This window comes from Oreochromis niloticus, linkage group LG18, assembly GCF_001858045.2.
Source record: "Oreochromis niloticus isolate F11D_XX linkage group LG18, O_niloticus_UMD_NMBU, whole genome shotgun sequence".
Classification (NCBI taxonomy): Eukaryota; Metazoa; Chordata; class Actinopteri; order Cichliformes; family Cichlidae; genus Oreochromis; species Oreochromis niloticus.
Window position 1 is genome coordinate 12,775,928 of NC_031982.2, and position 17,968 is coordinate 12,793,895.

Genomic DNA, 17,968 nt, shown 5'->3' on the forward strand with positions numbered 1-17,968 from the left:
AATAAATGGACTGAGCTACTTCCATATGATCGGCTACTTAGATCTTTCCATTAAGGAGCTGTAATGTGCGCCTAATAGAGTGACCGGGAATTTTATGTATAAAACATTCTTTATTCACAATGTAGTGCTATTAAAAGGAATTTCAAATAATAACGTTAACTTGAGATAATTTATAACAAATAATTGTTTATTTCTTAAGATATCCAGCATTTTGTTTATTTACTTTAATTTATCTATTTATTAAGAGTCCTTTAGTATTCGTTGGTACTACTTGGAGGTTCATTGTGGAACGTCTTCTGAACAGAGAGGTTAATTTCCCAAAGTCCATCACCCGGTCGCTTTTTGATGTCGTCATCGTAGCTCTCGCCTGGTAAATTTTCGCCACCCGGATAAAACACGACTAATTTTAATTAAAGAAAAAACAAAACAAAAGCACACTACCGTCTGCAGCCATGTCTGTGAATTATGCAGCTGGACTCACGCCGTACGCAAACAAAGGTGTCTGCGGACTTCCTGAGGTAACTGAAGCTTTGGAAGCAGGTAGCTAGCAGGTTAGCCGCGGACGTTTGTCGCATAGTCTGTTTGGAGAGCTTGGTCTTTAAAAACGAGAGTAACACGAAGAGCTTGTGTTTGTCTCCAAGCATCCGAGAGTACTCCAGGAGTGATATCACATTAGTTATACGTATTTTATTAGACAATCCACAGATCGTACATTGATACTATATTCAGCACACACGTATAGATCTGAAAGCTAAAGGGGAAGGCGAATAGAGGAGTCACAAGTACCAGCACTTCAAAACTGTCAGTGTTTCTTTTAAATCTGTGCTGAGCTGTAATAAACTGTGTTATAGCTGTGTGCTTGTACCTTTTGTCAAACAGACTTATTCATTGTAATTTGATTTGAATGTGGCTATCTCGGTCAGCTCTTGAAGTCGCATCTTTTCTCTTCTGCTGCAGCACTTTGATAGTCCTGAGGAGCTGAAGGCCAAGGTGGAGACTCTAGCTCAGCTGATTAAAGAATCTCAGTACTTGGTTGTCCACTCAGGAGCTGGGATCAGCACCTCGGCAGGTATCCCTGACTTCAGGTGAGACAAGAACAAAAGTGTATTGTTTTTTTTATTTATGTTGACGTGGAGTTTTTTTGCATAGCTTGTGCACCTCTAGGCCAAGTTACATTTTCTTTTAGAAGTACAGAGAAGGAAATACAATCCCTGCAAAAACAAATATTATGTTTGTTTTTCTGGAGCTCAAATCTTAAGAAAAGAAACCACAAGATATACTTAATTTATCTCAGATTTGGAAAGTTCTTTTCTTACAGCAGGTCAAAATCATCACCATCATCACCTTGGCAGATGATACAGTTGGGACACTGAGTAAAATGTGAATAAAAACACAGTGTAATTATATACAAATCTCATAAACCCACATTTTTTTCACAACAGAACAGGAAACAGTTAAAGTGTTTAAACTGAGACATTTTACTACTTCATGTAAAATATTAGCTAATTTTGAATTTGATGGCAGCAGCGCAAATCAAAAAATTTGGATGAGTCACATGTAGCGCCACTGTGCAGCATCCCTGCCTGTTTTAACAGTAGCCTGATAGGATTTAGCGGATCAGCAGTCTTCGCTCTACTTTGTCGTAGTTTGCATGATGCTTTGATGTTTTTCAGATGTTTTTCCACCAAGACTCTTCTACTGTGAATCTGCATGTAATAGATGCAGTATCCACAGAAGATGCCGCCTAGTTGTTAATTACAATAGATATAGCGTTTGATTGTTTTGATTTTATGAAATCTGAGTTGCAGTTAAGAAATTTTATCAGTTTAAAAAAAGTCAATGTTACCGATTCATTCCGATTATTATAATGCTGTTAATTTAGAGTTTTGATCAGCAGTGATTAAAACTGGCAGTAAAACCTCACTGTTGCTTGATGATAAAATCTTCCAAGTGTGTTTTATCCTTTGAGCCCGAAGTTGGCCAGTGTTGCTTCACGGTTTTGTCACTGAATATTTTTCAGATGGAAATTTTATACTTTCATTGACCTTAAAGAGTGAAGTCATGAAATTTAATAGGCAGCACAAATGAATGATTCTGATTGTTTTTTTTCTATTTGTTTTATTGTTCTCTTATGAATTGCACATATTAGCGTCATCAAATATCATAGCTAAAGAAATTATTACTGTGTGGAGAAAAGCTGTGTTGTGCGGTCATGAGCTCCACCAGCTAAGAACAGCCATGCACCACCACCCACAGGATCGAGAAACAGCTATCAGTCTGTCAATCCCTTCCATGTCTGGGCCGGGTGAGGTTTCCCGTGTTGAGTCAAATTAAGCCGCGACTACGACAATATCTGATCGTCTTTGAACCTTGTTCTTGAAAGTCGGAGAGGTCAGGAGGTAGAGAAAGTCATCTACCAATTAGAAGGTTGGTGGCTCGATCACTGGCCGCTCCAGTCTGCATGCCAAATATTCATGGGCAAGATCCTAACCCCAAATTAGTCTCCAATGTAAGTAGGTGCTTAAGCATAGGGGGGGGGGAAGTGCTTGTTTAAATGAGGCATGATGGGAGAATAGTAAGCGCTATACAAGAATCAATCTATTCACTGTGAGCTGAGCTGATAATTTCTATCAGCTCAGCTCACAGTGAAATAACAAAAAAATTTAAAAAAAAATATTATTTTGGGAGATGTAACAAGCGCCTCTTGGCTTATTCTGCTGTTTCTCTTGTAGTACCGTGATTTGAGCAGAGGAGGGTGGTGCTTGCTTACTTCACATCACCACTGTGTAAAACACACTGAAAATATAATGGAAAATACTTCTATTGTCTACTTAGATTGTCTTTGGTACTGTGACAAATCTTTGCCTCCCAAATGCAGAGATGTGGAGCAGATAGAGGTCTTCATTGTAGACATTCAGTTGTACTATGGATTATGTGAATTCACACAAATGCATAGATGCTCGGATGTGAAGACAAATTAATATTTCATTGCCTCACCTGTCAGTCAGGTGGAGTTGACCTTGGAGGGTTTATCATTAGAGCCAAGATTAAAACATACACATAAAGCTCACTAATGCAAACTGTGTTTCCTCTGCTGCTCAGACACACATAAACACACATACTCCAGATGAGAAGAAATTCAGCTCATTAAGTTACCGTTACTGACACCTTAATATGTAAATGTAACAGCTTCACAGACTCGGTGGCTCTAATGTCACGCAGCATCGTTCACAGGGTGACTAGGGTGTTGTATGCGATGCACGCATCACTCCCTCACTGCCGATGAGGCTTTGAGCCGGTCGGCTGAAAGACGGGGTTTTTAAAGTCCAAGCTGAGAGCAAAAGATGAGACGTGCGGTTGTATTTTTGGATTTGTAGGATGCGCTCCATCGTCTGATGCTTAATGATAAGTTGCATGCCCTCACAGTAACTTGGCAACTGTCACGGTGTTAGACAGCTCCAGCAGTGAGTGTACCACTGCGTTCATCCGACCATTCAGACATCCAGAACTGACAGATAATCACAGGAGCAGAAACGGAGCAATTTCACATTGAACATCATCCACATAGTCAACAAAAGTTTTCCTCTCACATTAGACTGTGAGGATTTTTTTGTTGTTGTTTAACATGATCGCTATGATTTTTTTTCTTACTTTATATATATTTTGCAGTGGTTTTATTGGTCTTGGACTAACAATAATGTCAATTTCATACAGATATTCTGTTGAGCTTCTCTACAGAAACCTTTCCCATGGGTTTATTGTTACACACACCTGATGTAAAGCCTCTAGTCCACTATATTACAACCTGTCCAGTCCCATTTATGCTCACTCCATGTATTTATAATCTTTATTTTCTTTCAGGGGTCCCAAGGGTGTGTGGACTCTTGAAGAAAAGGGTGAGTCGCCTCATTTTGATACCACATTTGAAGATGCTCGCCCAAGCTTGACTCACATGGCTCTCCTGGGACTACAGAGGGCAGGGTACCTCAAATATCTCATCAGCCAGAATGTGGACGGCCTGCATGTGCGATCAGGCTTCCCCAGGTAATTTAAATCGTAGAGACATTGCTATTCTCTATCTGCAACTACACAGTATATGTCAGACCTTAAGAATATCACTAACTTTCATGATGAATGCTTTGGAGCTGAAGCAGAATGAATGGAGGAGGTGTAAAGTAGCTCTTTAGCTTTCAGCCTCACTTGTTTATGAAATGCATGCAGCAACCACATTACTGTTGTTTTTCCCAATCATATCAATTCATTCCCACTTGCTACATGTGACTCATTGTGTAAATTTTGAAGCTGCTGCTGTGTGATAACAGCTGCGGTGAATAGCTTGAAATAATTTTCAGTGCAATGGAAAATGTTTGGTCTGAGTCTGGGTTACACAGCCATATTGGACTAACCCAAGGCCAGGAGTCCAATTTTTAATTCAGCACATACATCCAGCCTTTATGCATATTGGAAGGCTTGCTTTCCCTGGAAGCCGTTTTTTTTTCTCAGCCTTCCTCCACCCTCGGTCAGGTTTTTTAAATGAGACCAGGCAGCGTAGCGGTGGTTCTCTGAGGAAATCATTAAGCTGGCGAAGGAAACCAGTTGGGCCTAATCGGCACAGGTGCCAGGTGATGCTCAGAAATTAATACGAGTGCTCAGAATATTTATAAGAGTCCAAGTTGAAAAGAAGGACAAAGAAAAAGTTGAGCTGTAGTGTCCTCACATTACAGGTTTTTCCTGGGTCGAAGTAGCCTTTGTTGGGTGTTATGTACGGTAACAGGCCATGAATCGATGGTATTTGGCTGAAATATTCACAAATTTTTATTACACTATATTGGCAGAAGCATTTACTCAGCCATTCAAATCACTTAATTCAGGTGTGCCAATCACTTCCATGGCCACAGGTGTATAAAAACCAGCATCCAGTGTTGGATGAATTAGAGCGGACGCTCCAAGTCAGGCCTTCTCTTCCAACATCAGTGTGCGACCTCACAAATGCACTTTGGTAAAAACGCCAAAAAAATTTCCATAAACACTCCTATGGAAAGCCTTCCCAGAAGAGTTGAAGCCAGGATGTCGCTCAAGTTCATATGGGTGTAGAGGCAGTGAAACCCCAGTTAACGAACCTACTTTAAAAAGTATTTTATTACATTGGTGGTTATTTTGTTTCGGTTCTGGCACCAAAAAGTTATATCTGCGTTGGCGACGGTGAATAACACGAATATCATCTGCCTCTCTCTGTCAGGGATTTGTTATCAGAGCTTCATGGGAACATGTTTGTGGAGGAGTGTGAGAAGTGTGGCAGGTATGTGCATGCACACAAACACAAAAAGTTACATTTTGTTATATAAAAACAGCTTGTCTTACATTGAATTCACATTTCATTAGGCGCTTGTTTGGCAGTACCAGCAGCAAACCACAAGGCTGCCACATAGTGCGTAAAGCATGCAAATAAGAGGATCTGTTTATGTTTACTGCTTAAGAATGCACGTATCCAAGGAGTCCTGCACCTTACATTTCCTACTGTCACAATGGACTTTCTACCATCTCCCTCCTGGAATTTGCACACAATCTACATGAGTAATGTGTTGATCAAAACATACCGTGGTAGTATTGCTCTTTATGTATTCAGAGGAGTTCCATAAGTACACAGATAGTTGCTCAGAAGGGCCCTGAAGCAGATGCCCCGCAGCAGTAGAAAACGCATGCTGGTTTCCACTTCCAGCAGGTAAAACCAAAAACTGGCAACACTCAAAGACGTAAATGTAAGGAGTGGTTCCCCCTGCACACGTAAAGGATCCTAATGTGAAATAAATCTGGAAAGAGCAGGACTGCAGCAGCTCATTATCTCCAAATGCTCTCAGTAACATTGCAGTGACTTTACTTTGTTCCAGTGACTTTCAAAGTTGTTGGATTACCTCCAGGATTAGGTGGAAAAAAAGGGGCTTGAGAATTAATGCATGTTTAAACAGGTCTGCGAGAGTTTCATGATGTGGTTAAATCCCTGAAATCTTTAGAGGACCTTTTTAGAAAGTCCATCGTTTAGGTCTAAAAGATGTGCGGTTTGAAGTAGCCACTGAGTGTCAGGCTTTGTGTAAAATTAGACCTTGCTTTGATGCCTTGGGAGCAGCTTGGTCTTCTTTCTTGTAATTCATGTAAAGCTGCTGTGGACGCACTGAGAATTAAAAGGAATTCTTGTTGGTTTTCCAGGCAGTACGTCCGAGAAAAGGTGATCGGTGTGATGGGCCTGAAACCGACAGGACGCTACTGCGAGGTGGTACGATCCAGGGGGCTCCGAGCGTGCAGGTGACACATGCGTAGGCTTGTGCATTTTAAAGACTCAAAAAGTGAGTCATTGCTGATTTATTATTTCCTTTGTGTTTCCTTACATACTAAAGAGGGAAGCTGATCAGCACTATACTTGACTGGGAGGATGCTCTTCCTGACAGAGACCTGAACAAAGCAGATGACGCAAGCAGGTGAGAGGTGCAGTAGTTTGAACTCTTTTTTTTTTTTTACATTAAATTGTAGATGTTCTTTGTTTAACCATCTGCTTTGATAAGGCGGAAACAGACAGCGTATGCTCTTTTCTGTCAGAGTTCCTCTGACATGTCTGTTTTTTTTATCTCAATATAAAAAGCGAAAGCAGTAGTTCAAACGCATCCTGTGAACTGAAAAATGTGGAAACTGTTTGATGATTTGCTTTAGCCTTCTGTGGCCCTGCTATTGCTCCTGACATGCAAAGAAGACCTTATTTGAAAACCTTTTTAGGGATTATATATGCATTGCAGTTCGCTTTGATGTCCCCATTTTCCTCTGGAGTGTGAAAATTTGCATTCTTTCCCTCCGCCACAAAAACCCCTCTTATTGCCCTGTTTGCTACTCAGGAAGATGAATGGGATGTATACATGTGTCACCTTGATGCGCCGTTTGTAATGGATGTATTATTACTAACTAAAGTACAAAGAGGAGATTTGGAGCTCCGACCATTGAACTGTGAATTATGTGTTCGTGGCAGCGGAAAAAGGTGAAAAATTACCGAGCTGTAATCAATGCGAGGTTTAGCAGCAGTTCATGCAGTGGATTTGTCTGGGCGCAGACCCGGGAATCCGTCCGTTGCACCGTTTTGAAGATGAAAACGACCAAATGTGTCTGATCCCAAGCGAGCAGGGGACGGCACAGTGCAGGAGTTCAGCATGTGTTCATTATGTGTGATCAGACTGTATATACTGAAATTTGATTTCTGGTTTTAGTTGTGTTTGTTTTATTTTCTTTGTGGTTTAGAACTGGAGCTGCATACACTAAGTATCTGTTTTAGTATCCGTTTTATTTATTTGTTTGCCATTTTTGCCTTTGTGACTGTAACAGCCGAGGCCAGAGGGAGGGACTGTGTGTTTGGACTGCTTCTCACTTATGAACACAATATCTCTTGACAGCCTTGAGGGGATTTCTTCAAAGTTAGAACAAACTGATTAGAATTCATAGTGAATGCTCACTGGAAACCCTCAGTGTGGCTTTAAAAAAAAAAAAGACATTTTTTGGACCATAACGCAGAAGCTAATTTGCTATTTATAACAACAAACAGCACAAGTATGCCATAGAATCAAATTGCAAAAGCTGTAGTCTGAAGAGTAACTCACGTGCTGTACCTTGACCAGCTGACATAGAAAGTGCCTTTAAGCTGACCTTGCCATTTATTCAGTTTCAGTCAAGATAAATGAGCTTTAACTGCCATTTTACTGACTGATACAAACGTATATATACACGGGCCAAAGACGTGACATTGAGGTTTTTATCGAGGTGCATAGTTTCTGTTCATTAATTTTATGACATGCTGGAGTTTATTCTATAAAACCTTTTTTTATTTGAATACATTTTCATTGCATTCAAATATATATTCAAATATATATATATAAGTCCAAAAATAAGATAAGATAAGATAACCTTTATTAGTCCCACACGTGGGAAATTTGTTTTGTCACAGCAGGAAGTGGACAGTGCAAAAGTTATGAAGCAAAAATTAGAATAAAATAAGAATAAATACAGTACACAACTGTACAGAATAGAATAAAATAAAATACTATATACAGTAGAATAAGATAAAATAGAATAAAATATACAATAAGATAAAAATAGAATACAAATGCTATATACAACTGAGTAAAAATACAACGATGCCAGAAAAGATTATTGCACATTAGTGTTATTGCACATGTGTGGATGTGTGTGTTTGATCAGTTAAAGTCTTTGTTGTGGAGTCTGACAGCAGTGGGGAGGAAAGACCTGTGAAATCTCTCCGTCCCACACCGTGGGAATGTCAGGTGCCTTAGCTGCCTGTTGAATGAACAGACTTGGATGACTAAAAATGCTGTTTAAATGATAATAAATTTAAAGTAAAAAACTCTGGAGCGGTTTCCAGCCATCCATCTTCTTCTGCTTATCCAATTCGGGGTTGCGGGACAGCTGGAGCCTATCCCAGCTGCGAGCCGGGGTACACCCTGGACAGGTTGCAAGGCTGACACGGGGATACAGACAACTATTCACACTCATATTCACACTTATGGCCTGTTTAGAATCACCAATTAACCTAACCCCACTAACTACATGTCTGTGGACTGTGGGAGGAATCTGGAGTAGCTGGAGAGAATTGGCCCAGGCACAAGGAGAGCATAAAGTAAAAGTCTGTTTAAATTGAAATTGGTTGCAAAAGTCAGGTGGTGCCACTGCAAGAAATGGCACCTAAATAAATGAATAATGTAATTTAACACTCTAAGATAATCTATTAGATATATAGATTGCATCGATTATGTAAAACAGAAATGATGTCACATCAGGGAACCACATATTACAGTGTCAGGGTATAACAGCTAAATGAGACGAATGATGAAGAACTGGTTTGTGTGTGGTGTCATCCTCTTTAGACGAGCGGACCTGGCTCTGACGCTGGGCACGTCCCTGCAGATCAAACCCAGTGGAGACCTCCCACTCCTCACCAAGCGCAAGGGTGGCAAACTGGTTATTGTCAACCTGCAGTCGACCAAACATGTGAGTGTCATGAATGCAACACCACCACACAAAAACGCATACACGTGTAATTATTTACCTTTGAAGTGTTGAATGATGTGTGTAAATGCTGAAAAAAACACTGATTATTATCAACCGTTATCTCAATGGCTGCAATTTTCTGTGAGTGCAGGACAAGCATGCACACCTGCGTATGCATGGTTATGTGGACGACGTCATGAAACAGCTGATGGAGCTGCTGGGACTGGAAATCCCAAAGTGGGATGGACCAACTGTCTGCGAGAGCTCCACAGCTACCACTGAGACCACCGCTGATGTCAAACCACCGCCTGGTGTTACTGCGAAGGAAAAGGTGGAAAAGAACTTCGTTAAGGAGGAGAGGAAAAGAGGAGCTTCACAGCTAACAGACGATGGAAGCGTTAAGGAGGAGACAGTTTCAGTAAAGAGGGAGAGAGCGGACCTCCCGCTGGAGATAAATGAAGAGAAATAGCCTCAGGTGCTCTTTCTGAAAAGCACGCCACAAACCCGTCCACAAACACAACCTCACAGCCAAAGGTGATTTGAGCTGGTTCACGGAGGTCAGAGCTTCTTCTCATCTGGAACAAAGACTTTTCTAGCGCTGTAGTGGGTTTTTTAATCAGAGATTTTTGAGACTCCCCTTCCTGTCATGTTAAGCAGCGATGTGAAACTGATGCAGCTCGAGCCTGAACGAACTCTTGAGTTAGAGAGAGAATGTAAAAGTTCCTCCTGCCATAGCATGGGGCATCTCGGGCAACTCGGTGTTTGGTTTTAGTTGGAGAGCAGGGCTGTTGTAGGTGGGATAATGAGATGAGATCTGGAGCACTTCATGACAAATACAGTTTTAATCAGGTTTGTAAGATAGCTGCACCATATTAAAGCTTTATTCATAGCCATGTGCTCCAGATCTCATCCCTGAAGACCTTGTCTCTAAAGACTCTTTAGTTCAGTAGATAATGAAAAGGAGAAAGCAAGCAAGCATTTAGAAAATATGAATAACAAGTATCTACTTTGAGTTGAGGGAAATTTCAGTTTTGATTCATAGTCATGCTGTATATTTTTAGGAGAATATTTATAACGCAGGATAAAAGCACTGTACTCTCAGTTTGTTTGTTTGTTTCATACAGTTTGTATATGTTTTGACAATAAACACAAAAAAATCTGTGGAACAATCTGTATACTCTGTTGCTTACTGGCTGCAAATGCAAATCAGCATTTGAGAGAACCTGGACTAAGCTGTGTTGAGCTGGGTTAGTGTGTGATTTTACACCTCTGAGGTCAACATTTAAACATGTTCAGATTCTCTCTAATTATGTATTGCTGCTTTATGAATGAATGCTGTTATAAGGTCTATGGCAGAAATGACCTCAGTGACAAAAGGAGAGAAGAACATCAGTTTTTCTTTTTCTACCCCCACGTAAGTCAAATCGGTGCTGCATCTGGATTGCACTTACCTTCTCTATTTTTAATGAAGCCAGAATATCCATTTTGTGTAATGGGTCACAGGTGTTTGCAAAGGTAGATAATTACTGCAGCAGACGTGTGACTGCTTGGCTGTTTCAGCCCATTAAGGCACTTTGATCTGACACACACAGAAGCAACAAATGTTAAAGCCAAAAAACACAACAGCTGCAGACACAATGGCATACACTTAAACTGCCTGAATGTGAACGGATCATTAGACAAACCTCTAATGCCTTTACTGTCTGTACCTCCATTTAAATGTGTTTTAATTATGTCTACTCGAGAGATGTCCACACGCTATGTTTGAAGTGAACTTTTTCAGTTTACTTGTGATGAGGTGTGTCATATGGGGTTTCATGATATAATGTGTCCACTGTCAGATTACCTTTCAATTTAGGTTCAGGGTAAATCTTGCTAGTACTGACTTGGACCTCCTTTTACCTTCAGAACTGCATGTGGCTAAGATTCAACAAAGTATAGTAAACTCACTGTCATGTTTAAGAGACCGGTGCGACAGGCAACATTTTTCCAATTTTCCATTGTCCAATTTAGTGAGCACATGTAAATTGTATCCCCGATTTCTTGCTCTTAGCTGACAGAAGTGGCACCAGGTGTGGTTTTCTGCTGCTGTAGCCCATCTGCTTCAAGGTTCGATGTGTTGTGCATTCAGAGATGCTCTTCTGCAGACTAGCAGAAGAGCATCTCTGCAAATAACAAGCAGTTATTTGAGTTTCTGTTGCTTTCCTGCCAGTTCAAAGTGGTCTAGCCATTCTCCTCTGACCTGTGAAATCAAGAAGACGTTTTTTCCCAAAGAATTGCAACTGATGAGATATTTTCTTTTTTTTCATTCTCTGTGAGCCTTAGAGATGGTTGCCTGAGAAAATCCCAGTAGATAAGCAGTTTTTGAAATACTCAGACCAGCCTGTCCGCCACTAACACATTCAAAATCGCTTAAGTCACCTTTCTTCCACGTTCTAACAACTTCATGGCCTAACTCTTGAGCGAGAGCCCTAACTCTTTTTTTTTAACTTAATGTCACGTAGGCTGCCCATATTTTAGATTTTTTGCTGTGAAAGTGAAATGTATTTTTTATAGTTCAAACAGCAAAAAATACATTTAAAAAAGATTTTTAACCAAAGCAAACGAGAAGCATTCAAAAAGGTCCAGGATTCCACTTAAAAATCAAAACGCTGAAACCTTGAAGGGACTGAATTTAATCACACGTTTTTAATTTGTCAGGAACTTGACTGGTTTGCATAGGAATATTCTGAGAGGCAGTAATACAATCCAGTAAAACTTAAATTTACCCAAATCCACCTTGTAGCCACACCTTGCTTGACAATTTTGTTTCACCCAAGTTGAAGTGATCTAACGTTCAATAAAAACCTGCGTTTCTAAACCAGGAATAACAGATCTTGCTTAGATGAGCTCAGCTAGGTGGAGGCTGATTTATGGATCCCAGCACTTTGTGATCATACCACTTCTCTAAGGTGTGTTAGACTTGACAGAAGGGATACAGGAAGTTATCTTCAAAACAGGAATAAACTTGTGAAGAGTTTCCTTGGTGTTTGGTAGGAAGTGCAAAGTTTTTTTCAGCAGCAGCTTCAGCAGCTTTTCATCCTCTTGATTTCAGCGGCAGGGATGCTGGTCAGACAATCGGAGCCCTGTTGTGACAATAAGTAGCCAGTCAGTGACCGCAACCATATCTGTACCCAGGGCAAAGGCAACAGAACACCACATTAAAAATGTTGATAAAATGAAGTCCGAAGAACACTTTTCCATTGTAATTCAAAATGCTTCATCTAGAAGAGAGCAGGCACACCATCAGGGGTGGCAGCTTCATGCTGTGAGAAAGCATTTCACTGGTAGTTACTGGGAAAGTGCTTTTAAGGAAAGTGAGAGCAACCAATAATGCCAGCAAAAGTCAGAAAACCCTGCTACAGACTTTCAAAAATATATATATAGTCAGGGAGTTCATGCTCTCTTGTGCTTGTCACACAAAAGCAGGCGAGCAAATCGTGGAACCAGAGTCTGCAGCTGCTTTAGAGAAGCTCCACGTTCAGTATAACCGAGCTCAGGTGAGTCTCAGAGGAAGAACGGAGAAGCTGTAACCATTGTTACTGAGAATGACATCAAGAAAGACAGAAACCAAATGTGACTGAGATACTGGAACTTCTTTTAAGCCTGAAGTACCGCTGACTTTGAGCAGGATGTGCTTAGACAGGTTTCACTACTGCAAATATGTTATTTCATCAGAGCCTCAACAGTCACGAGTTTATCAGAAGCTTTATCTGTTGACAAAGCCTGATAACGTACCGTCATGCGTCATGTTAGAGAGAATATTTTCTCTCACTATGATGTTCTCAGTTTTCGGGGAAAATAAAGCTTCCTTTTATCCATTTTCAGTCCCAGCTTCCCTCTTTCTGCATCATGACATCCTCTCTGATGAAGAAATTAATCAACTTTTTCATAGTTGGAGGCATTTATCCATGAATTCCCAAAAACATTTATCTTATGCCAAACTGAAAAAGGATGGGGAGTTTTATAAGGCACTAAATTGATGTTTCAGTCCATCAGTGGAGATTTGTTTTTTGTTCTATGCCTTGATTGAAGTTGCAGTTGGCACCAATTAAAGGCTTGATGACCCTTTTATCCTCACATTGGATTTATTTGATGACATTATTTCATAAACAATTTCTGACACTTGTGTGGGAGACAGAGAAAAAGGGCTTTGTCCAAACCATTTTAGGAAGTCGCTTGTTAATTATAAAATAACTGAGTCACGTCTCTCACTACTGCATCCAGATTCGTTATTACAGCTCCTGAAGGAGAACATTCCCCTGAGAGGAAGGCTGTTCTTGTTTTTTCCTGCTTGCGCCGGAACACAGTGTTCCTCGCGTAATATCAAAGATAACTGCAAATTTAATTTACCCTCATGGCCCATAAATCCGCACATTGGTGGGGATAACTATGGTCTTAAAAGTGCTATTACAGATGATGCTTTCGCAGACAGAGAATAAAACCGAAGATTAGATTGCTAAATAATCAGTGCAAACATAATCTCACGCTGTTTGTGAAGACTGCACCACTGCAGTGGGTTTTACATCAAACAATCAAGATGTGATTGAAGTGCAGACTTTCATCTTTAATTCAAGGAGCTTAACACAAATTTTGAATTGAATGTTCAGGAATTACAGACATTTTTATTTGCAGTTCTCCATTTTCAGAGGCTCAGAATTAACTAGATAAACTAAGACAATTTTAAACGTAAGGATTGTTTTTAATACTTAGATGAAAAATATTTTGCAGTCAATGACTTTCTGAAATTTAAAATCCATGGAAGTCACCAAATGCTCTGTTTCCTCCCTTGAGATGCTCTGCCAGACTTTCAGTTTGCTTGTTTGTGAGTCTCTTTCTGCCTCTTCAGTAACTGAAAACCTCTCTGTTGGACTGAGATCACGCGACTGACTTGGCCATTGAGAAATATCCCATTGCTTTGCTTTGAGAAACTCTTTGATTGTTTAGCATTTGTCTGAATGTGAGCAGAGAGAACGGCCCTGTACACAGTTCATCCTGCTGCTTCTATCATCTATCAGCGGTCTCACCATCAATAAACACCCCCACCATGTTAGACAGATCATATGGTATGCTTTGGATCATGAGCTCTCCTTCTCTCGTTCTACACACTTTTTTCTTCCCATGATTCTTGTACAGTGAAACCAGTAGTTTGCATCCTCGTAAACCCTCTGTATTTACATTCATGAAGGTGTCTCATGATTGGAGGCTTAGATGTTGTGAAATAGTTTTTTAAACCTTGGCGATAACTCTTCCATTGTGCCCTTTAGTTGCCTTCTGTGGTCCTTCAGGCGTTTTGGACAAATTCTTTGTCATGGCTTCACCTGGCCATGAAACTGCTCATCAGCCAATTCTCCAACTGTTTAAGACTCTGAAAATGGAGAGCTCTGTATGAAAATAACTGTAATTTCTAAACCGTTAATGCAATTTTCTTTGTAAAACGCCTTGAGTTAAAGTTGAAAGGTTAAATATTCATGCTGGATTTAAAATCAGGTGCTTGCGGTGATGTACAGATGTGTCTTTGTCCAACGAACTGTAACAATTTAAAAACTAACTTTTTTTTTACAGTGAGACTGATCAGAATTTTGTGAAGTCAGTTTCACAAAATATGCACGAGCTAAATAAACAGATGGTGAACTGACATGAAAAAGAGAGAAACATTTAAACCAACCATGCTTGTGGCCTTCTGTTGGCCTGTTAGTCACCATTTCTTTTGAGAATCATTCCTGGATAAGAATAAAATGTTCTAGTTCAAGGATTTTGAAGGTCATGTAGATATAATGTATTATCAGATAACTTTATTAATTTATAATTTTTATGGGTAAAATGAGCTCCACAACTGATACTTAAGAAATGTTTCCACTTAGTGGTGTTTCAAAAGCTTTCAGTGATGAAATCTCTCCATGATGAGGACCATGATTAGAGGCTGGACAAACATGGTGATAGCTGTGTCATGAGGTTGAAAGCTCTAGAAGGCCGCTGCGTTCACCCTGAGGTTGACTGTGTGAGATATACGGTACTGTGCAAAAGTCTTGGGCCACCCATGAGAAGTAGGTGCAGCAATTTATTTGAATATGCACAAACATGCATGGAAATGCAGTTTATAAAGCAAAAACAGAGTTTGTACAGTCCTTTTGGGGGGTTTTGTTTTTGGTTTTTTTGGGGGTTTTTGCCTGTCGCGTTTGGATCTTTAGCCATCAGAATTGTTGTCTGAAGGCCAAGAAAGACGCCAAGCGGCTTTACTTTACCATTTGGATCATCATGGTCTTGCCATATTGGTCCATTTGATTGACCTTTATTATAATTATGAATTTATTTGATTTGATTTTCGGTTGTTACAGATGGGACAGACATGCCTGGGGGATAGGACAGGGAGAAAAAATGAAAGAAAGAGAGGGAGAGAAAGAAAAATAGAGGGGAGAAGAGATGGTGAGAAAGGGGGGAAGAAAAAAAAGAAAAAAAGAAAAACAAACAAAACAATTGGATCACCTGTATGGAGATAAGAAAAAACAGAAGAGAAAAAAAACAAGAAACAGCAACATAATAAATACAACACCATCACAATAAACTAGCTAACAGTAAATAACGGTAGATACTAAATATTACATGTTATTGTGCAGTACGCAAGATCGACAGCGCGCAGTGTGCTTTGAGGTAGCAGCCAAGAAAGGTGTAGCTTGTGTCTGTGAACACCCGTGTGTACACCTGTGTGCACACCTGTGTGGATCAGCATGCTTGTATTTAAAAGGTTTCTCCATGTAACAATCTGCTAAGGAGTGTGGGGAGCCATAGCCCAGTCCCCCAGGGCATGAAGCAGGCATGGACGAGATCCAGGCCCCAGACATCCAGAGGCCCCAGAATACGAGGACCCAAGGAGGACCACCAGGGGGGCAACCGTGCCACCCTCCTGGGAAGAGCTGAGGAGAGCCCAAACGAGAGGTCACCCAGCAGCCACGGAGCAGAGGTCAGAGGGGGTTGCAGTGACGTGCCCTTGGGCTCTGCCGGCAGCCAGCTATGCCAGAGAGGACCGGGCCTCAGGCCCAGAGGCCAGAGGCCTGAGGGCACCCCACCCCCGGAAGGGGCCCAGCCGGGCCACAGGTGCCAGGCGCCGCCAATCGGCCACCAGGAGTGAGCCAGTACATACCTGAGCACCCAGCCCCAGACACCAAGAACAACCAACACACCAACGTCTGAGGGCATCTGCCACTGGCAGGGAGTGTGGTGAGGGGAGATAGGCCTCCATACCTCGGAGAGCCTGAGATGTTCCCAGAGAGGTGGAGTCTAAGACCCGACCTGACATATAGACAGAGACGAACAGGCGCACGCAGACACAAACGTGCATTCCCACCCCCATATACACAAACAAATACTCGGCCCTCACCCGACGTGGAGACAGACACAAATAGACACTGTACACACATTCACACTCCCCAAACATACTCTATATCCCAGGTCCGGGTACCCCTGCCACCAGAAGGGCAAACCGTGCCCAGACTCAGGAGATGTAACCCTTCTCTCTGGGGTGGAGGAAAGCAGACCGCCTCTTTATCTGCAGTAGCAGGGAGGCCCCGCATCCCAGACCCCAATCCGACGGCCAGCACCTCCTCCCAGCCCCCCAGCCCTGACGGTTAACAGAACAGGGGTGAGTTTGTACAGTTCTAACGTTGAACTCCGGGATCTGGGGAAGCCAATCCATAACTGATGGTGCTCTTTTGTGTGTGTTTTTTGAAGCTGTTGCAAGTCAGTAGCTTTCCAGATGGTATTGCAAGATGGATGAAAATCTGATGAGGCTTTTCTGCATTCATAATTACATTAATTTTGACAAGATCTCCAGTGCCATGTCAGGTCTTTGCTGGATTTCTTTCCCTTTTTGTTAAGGAGGTGACTTTCAGATACTGATCATCTGCTGTAGATGAAGTCTATCTGCCAATTCTTCTTTTGTCCTCCTCTTGTCCAATTTCCTCCAATGTTTTAAGGATACACTCCACACCATGGTGCCATGGTCTGCATAGTCCTTTGGGAGTCACCTTGTTGGGGCAAAAATATTATTTTATGCCCATCAGGGCAAAGAAATGGGAACAGCTTTGAAAGACCTTCAGAAAATTTGGAGAATTATTACTCAAGACCACTTTAAATAATTAAGTCTGGAAGCAAAATATAAAGAAATGGTGGCTCAAGACTTTTACATAGTGCTGCACTTGACCTTGAAACTGGAGCGTTCAGCAGGAGCTCAGATTCTTCATCATGATGACGATAAAAAGTGGATGAGCACATTTTCAGGTTAACATCAGCTTTAGTTCTCTGAAAAATTCATGGTGAAATCTGTTTCCCCTGCAACACATATAAATCTATGATTAATATTTGTCCTTACGCTTGCATTTTTTAAGCATAATGGTTCTGCTGAGCTCAAACTGTGTCTCTGTAATTTCAAACAACCACTGAATCCAGCTAGGGAGTCCATTATTTTGTACTTTGCACATTATTCTTTTGACATTATCTAAATCCTAATTTTTTTAAGCATGCTGCTCGCTTCATATCTGATGGTGTTACGATCCTTGTAGCTTTCTTCTGCAGCACGCAAGCTGTGTTAATGTTTGTGTCCACCTGGGAAATAAACTTGTCACTTGTTATAAATCAGTAATCCAAGAAGGCCATATGTGGACACTTACGGATGACACTTCCTCGAGTGGTTTTCATCAGCGGGACTGCGAAATTCCTCTCCGTACAGCACTTGAAGATGAATAGCCGAGCACGCGTGCTTTGTACCCTCTTGTTTCAGATGTTTTTCTGTGAACTGGCTCTGAAATAGAAAGGCCCACCAGGGTCTGAGTGGATGAACTGTAGCTGTTGTGTCCGTTGTTTTGCACTCGATGAGTTGTGAAGTGAGTTCTTC

The 17,968-nt window shown here is 41.2% G+C and overlaps 1 protein-coding gene across 1 annotated transcript; it reads left to right on the plus strand.

Moving 5' to 3' along the window:
- Window positions 1-320: 320 nt before the first annotated feature.
- On the plus strand, window positions 321-9,988 carry sirt6 (sirtuin 6). Its single transcript, XM_003437978.5, has 8 exons — window positions 321-518; window positions 958-1,085; window positions 3,862-4,044; window positions 5,240-5,299; window positions 6,205-6,300; window positions 6,393-6,473; window positions 8,916-9,039; window positions 9,191-9,988. The coding sequence occupies exons 1-8, from the start codon at window positions 453-455 to the stop codon at window positions 9,506-9,508; spliced, it is 1,056 nt and encodes a 351-aa protein (XP_003438026.1). The 5' UTR covers window positions 321-452; the 3' UTR covers window positions 9,509-9,988.
- The last annotated feature ends 7,980 nt before the right edge of the window (window positions 9,989-17,968 follow it).

Bases quoted from the DNA above. Each gene is read 5' to 3' on its own strand.
- sirt6 (XM_003437978.5), top strand. From the start codon at position 453: ATGTCTGTGAATTATGCAGCTGGACTCACGCCGTACGCAAACAAAGGT. The intron at 1,086-3,861 runs GTGAGACAAGAA...ATTTTCTTTCAG, and splicing joins GCAGGTATCCCTGACTTCAG to GGGTCCCAAGGGTGTGTGGA. The intron at 9,040-9,190 runs GTGAGTGTCATG...CTGTGAGTGCAG, and splicing joins ACCTGCAGTCGACCAAACAT to GACAAGCATGCACACCTGCG.